The sequence below is a fragment of the Nycticebus coucang genome, chromosome 2 (assembly GCF_027406575.1).
Source record: "Nycticebus coucang isolate mNycCou1 chromosome 2, mNycCou1.pri, whole genome shotgun sequence".
Taxonomy (NCBI): domain Eukaryota; kingdom Metazoa; phylum Chordata; class Mammalia; order Primates; family Lorisidae; genus Nycticebus; species Nycticebus coucang.
In genome coordinates, this window is record NC_069781.1 from 78,208,650 (window position 1) to 78,218,593 (window position 9,944).

The 9,944-nt window shown below is 45.7% G+C and overlaps 1 protein-coding gene across 1 annotated transcript in view; it reads right to left on the bottom strand.

Moving 5' to 3' along the window:
- The window catches only part of DMRT1 (doublesex and mab-3 related transcription factor 1), a 113,803-nt gene extending 103,859 nt beyond the window's left edge, over nucleotides 1-9,944 (bottom strand). The window contains exons 1-2 of the mRNA XM_053575816.1: nucleotides 9,609-9,944; nucleotides 5,251-5,434 (exon numbers count right to left, since the gene is read on the bottom strand). Of these exons, the coding sequence (XP_053431791.1) occupies nucleotides 5,251-5,434; nucleotides 9,609-9,944 (520 nt within the window). The remainder of the gene's footprint in view (nucleotides 1-5,250; nucleotides 5,435-9,608) is intronic.

The window sequence follows — 9,944 nt, forward strand, 5'->3', positions numbered from 1 at the left end:
TCGCCTGTACCCATTCTAAGATGCACCGTAGGTGTGGCCCCACCAATTACCTCCCTCCACTCCAATCTCCCCGCTCCCCTCTGAAATCTTATTTTAAATTTAAATAAGCCCACAGAGGATTTCTGAGGCAGTGGAAATACTCTACATGACACCATCATGGTGAGTACATGTCATTATACATTTCTCCAAGGTCATACAACAAGAGTGAACTCTACTGTATACTAAGACACTAAGGACTCTGTGTGATAACAGTATGTCAGTGTAGGTTCATTGATTCTAATCAATGCACCACTCTGGAGGGGGACATTGATAATGGGGGAGGTAATTTATGGGAAGTCACTGTACCTTCCACTTAATTTTGCTATAAACCTAAAACAGCCCTATTTTTTTTTTCCATTTAAAATAACTCAATATCTTTGATTGTTGACTCATCAGCCCTACCTCTTACTTATAAAAACTGAATAGGGGGTGGCGCCTGTGGCTCAGTGAGTAGGGCACCGACCCCATATACTGAGGGTGGCGGGTTCAAACCCAGCCCCGGCTGAACTGTAACCAAAAAATAGCCGGGCGTTGTGGCAGGTGCCTGTAGTCCCAGCTGCTCGGGAGGTGGAGGCAGGAGAATCGCTGAAGCCCAAAAGCTAGAGGTTGCTGTGAGTCCTGTGACATCATGGCCCTCTAGTGAAGGCAGTAAAGTGAGACTCTGTCTCTACCAAAAAAAAATAAAATAAAATAAAGAAAAAAAAAACTGAATAGGGACCTTACTCCAATTTTGAGAGACTGCATTTCATGTCTGTAAAGCATTTAAACTCTCAGACATCCAGCGTGTTGCTTCCCTACTGGCATGTGCTCTTTCCCTGTATGCCCTCCAAGTGGAAATACTGCTGCAGAACAGACGTGAGGAAGGGGCCTCTCCAATATTTGGCGCAGAACTGACCCACCCTTCCATCAGGTGGAATACCCTGAAACAGGGCCACGGGCCATAGGAGAGACTGGCGCTGCCGGGAGAGGCCCGAGGAGAAGGCAGGAGGTGGTTTGATCCGGGGGAGGTGAACGTGAGTGTGGAAGTCCAGGGTGCTCCAGAAGGGAGGGCCCCAAAAGAGATAACATTCAGGTCCTTACAAAGGACACACATGCAGAACCCAGTTATCTACAATGCAAGCCTTCATCTGACACTGTCTGCATAGAAAAGGAGAGGTGCAGAATGATGCAGACCTTAGCACACGGACTGGTCAAACAGCATGCTCCACGGGGCCCAGGGAGGTTGAAAGAGGAAGGGAACAAAATAAAACAAAGGGAGCCCAAATTTACAAAGAAAAAGAATGCCTTGAGATTTTTCAAAGTCAGATGATAATTTTTTTAATAAAAAAGTACAATTTATAGTAAAAATTTTTTAAATGAAGTTAGGTCCTACGGCTCATGCCTGTTAAGTCCTAGCACTTTGGCAGGTCAAAGTAGAAGGATTGCTTGAGGTCAGAAGTTTGAGGCCAGCCTGAGCAATAGTAAGACCTCATTATCTATTAAAAAAAAAAAAGTTAACCAGGTGTGTGTGGTGGCCTATGCTACTAGGGAGGCAGAAGGACTGAGCCCCCAAGTGGAAGGCTGCAGTGAGCTATGATGATGCCACCGCACTCCAGTCTGGAAAACAGCACTAAGAAAAGACAAAAAGAAAAGAAAGAAAGGTGCTTAAACTGTTATTAATTTGTCATATTTACAGCCAAAACACTCATCTTTTTTTGAGTCCCTAGAAACAGCCAGAAAGAAACTTTGCTAATCAATAGTGTACTTGCTAACACCTGATCCTGATAGTACCATAAACATCAAAAAACAGTTTTCTTCACATAGCTGTTTCTTTCTGCAGTGATACCCACAACATAGAAAAAAATAACAAAAATCTTTTACACCCATTATTTGAGGAATATTATTCAATCTTCTGGTCCATTTTAATCCATCTTTGGCTAAGGATTATATATACTCTCTTTGAACTTACATTATCCTACTCAGAGGGGTCAACTCTTCAATCAATGAAACAAACAACTTGGCAAATCCAATTTCCTTCTAAGTGTTCTCACAATTCGGCCCATAATCTCAGCAATAATTCTTGAGCATTTCTCTCTCTCACTTTTGGCACTTTTAGGAGCCAGGAGATAGCTAAGAAACTTCAAGGACATAAAAATTTACTAAATTTCACCAACCTTCTGGTCAAGTAGACAGTACACATCAGGTATTAGGAAAGATTAGACAGGAAAAGGCCAGCAACTTGCCCCCAGGTGAGCCTAGGTTGGCAGGTCTCACCCTTACATGGCTACAACTTTGACCTCTCACTTAATAATTTCAAATCGTGGCCCTCCGTATCTATAGAATGGAATTCTAGGCTACGAAAAATTCCAAGCTGTGTTAAGCGGGGAAAAAAAGAAAGCTAGTTACATGAATAGGAGCAATATACTTCCTTTATATTAAATATGTGAATATCATATATATACATATATGTAGATCCACATCAGGAAGATAAAGAGACACACACCCTGTACATGCATCTAGTAATCCCAGAATAACGAAGAGAACTACAGGTTGGGGTTGGAAAACCAATCATCATTCATTGAATATTTGTACTCTACTATAAATATGTACCACTTACCTGAATAAAGTTACTAATGTCATTTTAAATAAATCCGAATTATGTATTTGTTAGTAGCAGGCTATCTACAGTCAGGCTCCATTTGTGGCATAAAAGCTTCAGGAGTCTTTGGGAAGTCTGTTTCTGGTTTTCTCTCTCTCCTCCACCCTCCCTCCCTTCCTCCTTCTCTCTGCCTTTCTATAGTTCAATTCTACTGGTATTTCTGTCTCCCTCTTGCTCACATCCTGAATCAGCCAGGAAGGGATCAATCCCCTCTCAGGAGGTTCAGCAGAAGTCCCCTGAGCGGTGAGGATCAGCTCCCTGGCTGGGAAAGAGCCCATCTTCCTGAGTAAAGGAGCACAGGACACACTCTCGGCTTCAATGTTCCCCTTGTCTTTGAAAACTGGTTCGGGACTCCAGAACATCTCCAATGGCTCCAGAGGCAAAAAAGGGAACCTGGTTTTATCCTCCTTGACCCTGAACCCTCTATCTTGCTCCCCTGCTGCTTCTTTTTTGTAACATTCCCTATCAACACTTTGGCCACCCTGCAATCCCCTGGGAGAACTTTTTTGCTGTTCTGAACTCTGTGCAGCCTGAAATCCTCCTCTAAAGCTCCACTATCTTTGGGCATACCATCAGGTTCTGGTGAGATACCACAGAAAGTGAACTGCAGGATGCCAGGCAAGACCCTGAGTCTACTCCCGGTGCCCTTCACAGTGTCCAGCCCTGGCACTGTCCCCTCATGGCCTTTCTCTGTGTACCTCCCCTGAAAACCAGTGACTTCCTTTTCAGCCAAGATAGAATGGCAGGGAACTTCTGCCCCAACATTATTTTTATTTGCCTATTAGCCTTAAATCCTCCTGAGACCACAGGCTCTAAACTATCAAAACTGTCCATTCTTCAAGGAAACATGGCAACTGGTCACCCAGCCTCTCCTCTCAGGCAAGTAGGATGGAACTGACAGGCCTGGAGTGAAGCCCAACTCAGCATAGCTTTTTTCTGCGGCAGTTTCCTTACCACTTACTAAGCCTTGGTTTCCATTAGATATATGTGAAAATCAAATGAGTCATTCCCGTATGTAAAAGCTAACACTGGGACCCTTTCTGTACTCACGTGATGACACACCCCCAGTTCTTATCACGGCCCTATTGCTCAATCCACCATTATCATTTAGTCATTAAGTCTTGGACACATCTTAAAATCCCAAAGTGTGAAGATCCTATTTCTGATATATACTCCTTCCTTCCTATGAAAAGCAAAGTATGGCAACTGCTCTAAGTGAACACTATCAGCAATTGATCCCAAAAGAGTGCCTGTTCTTTGGTTAATTATTGACTCTACAGCTCCAGTAACACACACAGACACACCTACCTGCTTTCCTTGGTGCCTGTTTACCTTCATTCTTGGCGTTGCCCAAGATTCATCGGGCCTTCAAGACCCTCAGGAACCCTCTCCAGCTTATTTATGAGAAGAGGAAACAAAAGGCCCAGAGAGCTTAAGCAACATGTTCAAAGTGGCACAACTAGTCAATGATGTGCAGTTGAATAAAGCCAGCCCAGTGGAGAAGCCTGGCAAACTGAGTAATTCCTGAAAGCTTAGTCAAGGCGGCACCACATGGCAAGACCGTATTTCCCAGAGCTTAGCAACCTTTACAGACAGTCTGTGAATCAAAGGATGCGTACTTTATTTCAGGAAACAGCAGGATTCCACAGGTCTTCATTTGGTGGGTGTTCTAGAGCTCCTGTTGTCAAATGAATCTTCCTGAGAGGCAGAGATGCATTACCCAATATGGTAGCCCTTAGCTATACGTATGTGGCTATCACTCACGTGAAATGGGGCTGGTGCAACAGAGAAAATGAATGCTTTCGATTGACTTCATTGTAAAATTTATATTTAAATAGTCACATGTGGCCAAAAGCTTCCATATAGGACAGTGCAGCCCTAGACCACTCCTGAGGTAATTTGGAGACCCAGGGCAGTGAGCACATGGAGCTCCACAGGCAGATGGAGAGATTCAGATACCTTCTAGTTCATTAACTTGCCTGGTCTTTTAACTTCCTACACCTTGGTTTTCACATGCGTAAAGGAGGATTGGTAACGCACCTCACAGAGCTACTCTGAACGTGAAGCAAGATGGAGCACACATGTAACCCCCGGGACAGTGCTTAGCACACGGGAGAGAAGTCAAGCTGAGGGCCATGCCTTCCTGTGTTACTTTCCTGTGCTCATTCTAATTTGACACCCAAGATGTGGCCTTGTCAGACACCTTCCCCACACAGATGCAGTCCTGGCTGGAGAAACAGACTGTCAGTTTAGAAAACAAGGATCTCCCATCAAGATGACCCTTAACTAGAAAGGCAGACCCAGATAAAATCAGAATAATCCCACTTCTCTCTGATAGTTTGTGATTCTGACTCTGTCCAGATTCACTCTTGACTAAGAAGCAACAGGAAAGAGAAGCTGTTCTCCATCTCTAGAATCCATGGCCACCTGCTTTGTGAAGCAGCCAAAAACAGACCCTCAGGGGGAGAGCCCTTTAAGAAAGTCCTCTAAGCTCTGCATGTTATCCATGGCTCATGTGGCTGCAGCCCTCATGCCTGGCCCACATGTGAATCCCCCGCCCTCCCCCGGGTTACCTGAAGCACCAGTGGTGGGAGTACTGGCCGGTGGTGGCTGCGAGGGGCTGCTGCTCTCGGTCAGCAGGCACGGGTTGCTGCCATTGTTCTCTCTCTTGACAAGCAGCTCAGCCGCACTGGGCAGCGGGATAGGGTGGCTGATGCCCAGTTCCTCCTCCTGGGCCTGCTGCCTTCTCAGGGCCACCTGGAAGCACAGGACAACAGGTTATCCTCCAGCACTCAAGAATCACGTGTGCAGCTTTGCAAAAATACCGCAGAAAGCCCTGCCCATCCCAACCCTGTGATTCACTAGCTCTCGGGGTGAGGTCTGAAAATATTCAATTTTATTTTAAAGCCACCCAGGTAACGATGATGTGCAGTTAAAGATGAGAAACAGTTTAGAGCCAAAGCACCTGGCCTAGAATAGGTGCTCAAAAAATACTTGTTAGGGCCGGATGCAGTGGCTCATGCCTGTACTCCTAGCACTTGGAGAGGCTGAGATGGGAGGATCACTTGATGCCAGGAGTTTGAGAGCAGAAACAGAATAAGACCCATCTCTACAAAAAAAAACAGAAAAATTAGCTGGGTGTAGCAGCATGCACCTGTAGTCCTAGCTACTGAGGAGGTGAGGCAGGAAGGTCACTTGAGCCCAGGATTTTTAGGCTGCAGTGAATCACTGCACTCTAGCCTAGGGGACACAGGGAGACCTTGACATCTTGTCTATAAAAAAAATAATAAAATAAAAATGCTTGTTACACAAATGAGTGGGTAGAGCATCAGGATACAAGATCGGCTAGGGAAAAGCAGGAAAACTTGTACGGTCAGGCAAGCAAAGGAGTTCAATCTGAAAAATACAAAAAGTCACAAGCCACAAGCATTGATAGATTAGGAAGGAAGGAGAATGGGTTCCCTCACTACTCATTCCACCAATGTAAAAGACCACTGCACTGGCCAGGCATGGCAGTTCTGGGAGGCCAAGGCAGGAGAATTCCTTGAGCTCAGGAGTTACAAAACTCTGCCCCTACTAAAAATAGAAAAATTAGGCTGCCATTGTTGTGAGCATCTGTACTCCCAGGTGCTCAGGAGGCTGAGGCAGGAGGATGGCTTGAACCCAGAGGTTGAGGTTGCTGTGAGCTAGACTGACCATAGCATTTTAGCCTGGGCAACAGAGTGAGAAAAAGGACCATCTACATGTAAGAAGAAGGACCAGTAAGATTAAGCTACTGTTTAAAAGGAGAAACAGGGCCAGGCATGGTGGTTCATGCCTGTAATCCTAGCACTCTGGGAGGCCAAGGCAGGTGGATTGCTTCAGCTCACCAGTTCAAGACCAGCCCGAGCAAGAGATAGACCCCGTTTCTACTAAAAATAGAAAAACTTAGGCAAGAGGATCACTTGAGCCCAAGAGTTAGAGGTTGCTATGAGCTATGATGATGCCATGGCACTCTACCCAGGGTGAGAGACTCTGTCTTAAAAAGAAAAAAAAAATTTAATAAAAGGAGAAACAGGAAGCAAGCAAATAACATCCAAGACAAAATGTGATAAACACCACGAGAGATGTACACACAAACGTTAGAATCAGTGAGAGGTAGTATTTGAACAGAGTATTGAAGAATAGGATGATTAGGACTTGGACAGACAAGGAGGAAGGGGTGGAACAATCTGGAACAGGATGGGCAGGTGAGGCAGAGCTGCTTGGGAAAGCCTGCAGAGCCATGTGTCCCAGAGCAGGAGAGAGAATGAAGAGAAGCAGTGGGAGAAAGGGGTAGGAATCTCCAGGAAAGGTGTTGAAGTCCCTGGACCAGAGAGAGGCTAGCAAAGGGAGGTGGGGTGGAGAAAGGGAGAGGACAGGCTTGTGATATTCCAGGCAGGAAGGAAGGAGAGCCAGAGCTGGGGGCTGGAGAGACTCTGATCTACCTAAAAAACTCCTCATGGTCCCTCTTCCATTGATCTTCTTTTAAATTACATTGTTAAAGGTTAAAAAAAGAGAGGTTTTCTTTTGAAATTGACTACAGTACTACTGATTATGAGGGTAGAAAGTACCTGTCCAGTACGGCAGAAGCCACAACACAAGCCAAAAGACAAAATCTAAATGTTAAATAAAAAACACAACTACAAATTGTGTGTTGTTTCAGAAAAACCGTAGTCCAAACATATAAAGCTAATTCATTGGGAATTCTTAGTCATAACCAAAAAGTCTTCAACTTAGAAAAAGTAATCAATTATGCTAAAAAATAAATGATTAAGCCTAAATCTTGTATTTTTCTATCACTAAGAGGTTTAGAGGCAATTATCTATAACTTTGACCAGAAGTAAGTTTTTAAAACCTTGCAAACCTCTCAAGTATGTCAATGCACATTTAGACCCAAAATGCACAGGGTCCCTTTTCCATAAACTCAGTGCACCTTTACAAATATTTCCTCTAACAGTTACTTAGGAAATGTTATTTAAATGGGGAAGGGGTGATGAATGATTAAAAATGCAAATTAATTTAGAATCATTACCTAAGACCAATTTCAAATTATTTTATTAGAATGACTAAAAAGAAGTTGTTATATGTTTTTAAGAATTCACCTGACACAGCCCCAGCCTTCTGGTGTGTAAAATACTTAAGTTTCACGTTCCAAAAGTAACCTTGACTTGCCTTTGTTTTTGATATAGCAAACAGCCACCTCAAAATTAGTCCCTCCACTAACAAAGTTTATTAAAAATTAATTTCCCCACTAGGATAAATATTTGTATTACATTTTCTATCCACGCTGAATATTTAAGCCAATAACTAGATGTTCAGAATCTTTTTCAACCCAGAGGTGCAATCCAGAAGTCCCTAAGTTTGGCTCCGTAAACTCACTATGAGCCCAGCGTATTTGCATCCACCATACACTAAGCTAAAACATCTATTAATATACCAAGGAAATAAATCTGTTTTCAAAACTGCATTTACAACCTATGAAGCCAAAATGCATTTAGTTTAAAACACATTTTTAAAAATCAGATGTACATAAAAAGCATTTAACCTTTATTTCGGTAGTCTTATTCAATGGAGGGTATTTACATGTTCTTAAAAGTAGCGCATCATTAGCAAACATTTCCTTGGTTTCTTTTTAAATAACCGTAGAAAAACGAAACAAATTTTTAGCTGGAAAGAATGTATGTTATTGTTTTCCGAAGATCATTTTAGGATCCTAACGACATGAAGTATTCTGTTAAGATGCTAAATTACTAGCCTACTTAGGAAGTTAAAAAAAAAAAAAAAGACCGTCAAAACTTCCAGCCCCCCCAAAAAAAACCTTCCAGCCCACACACACTTTTTTCCCCCTGCACATAGTGTTAAAAATTCTTAAAGACGCTTTAAAATATCTTCAAAGTAATCTGCACATGAATAACGTGGTCTTCACTGCAAAGTTCCAGCTCTCAAAATGGCTGAGGCGCTCAGCCTCGATCCCGCGGGGACCGATACAAAAAGTGCGCCGAGCGCGCAAGGAAGACCACGCCACGCCGGCGTCCATTGCAGAGATCTTTCCAGAAAAACAAACAAAGCCTCCGGATCCGTTACCCAGGTAAGCCGCAGCCCCTGCACTTTTCTCCTTCTCTCCAACGGAACCGCTAGGGCACCGAGGACGCTCCTTAATTTAAGCGCAATTTAGCGGGAAGGCGGAGTTAGGGCTCGTGGGGACCCCGCGAAGAAATCGTATACTGAAACCCTTAGCTTGGAGGGCGCGATCGGAGAGCATGGGGAACCCCCTGCAGGGCGAACCCTGCAACTCTGCTGGGCTAGCGAGAATCAGAAACCTGGGGACTGATTCCCTTAGAAGCGAACCCCCCACCAACCTTCACTTCGGAGGGTCGAATCGCAGGTACTGAAAATACCCCAGCATAGTGAGGTCTGCAACTCTCTCGACGGCGGACTCGGGGATCCCCGGAACTCCCATAGGGAGTTGCACTTCTTGCACTGGCAGTCCCGCCACGTGCAGTATCTGGCAACTCGATACTCCCAGAGTGGGGTCAAGAATCCAGGGACCCCGGAGCAGAGAGACCCCAGAAACTATTCTGAGAGACGAAGTTAAAGATCCCGAAGATTCCCCCCAAACGAACCCTGCAACTCTGCTGGGAGGCGAAATCAGACATCGTGGGGAACCCCGAGCAGAGCGAACCCTCTAAATATGCTTGGTGGACAAACCAGGGACGCTTCCCCTGCCCTGCGAGCCTGGCGTCGTAGCGTGGCTGGGAGCCCCGGACCCAAAGTGTGGCGCGTCTGTCGGCGACCACACTGCCGCGTCCCTCCAGACCCCGGGCCCGGTGTAGCGACGGCCATGACTCGGCAACCTAATCTAAAAAGCTGGAGCCCGAACCGCGGTTCCGGGACGCCCGCACTCACTCACCTGCGCGGCCATCACGCGCTGTCTCTCGGCGATCAGGTTGCACTTCTTGCACTGGCAGTCCCGCCACATGCAGAAGCGCTTGTGCCCCTTGAGAGGCGAGGCATAGCCGTGGTTCCTGCAGCGCGCGCACTTGGGCAGCCGAGGAGACTTCTTGCTCGCAGCACCCAGGCCCGACGCCCCAGAGCCGCTGCCTCCGGCACCCGAGCCTCCGGCTGCCCCCAGCAGCGCCCCAGCTGCTTTGCCGAAGCCCCCGGGCTTTCCCTGCGGCGGTGCCCCGGGAGCGTGCGGAGCCTCCGACGGTGCCGAAGGCTTGCTGAATGCTTCGTCGTTGGGCAT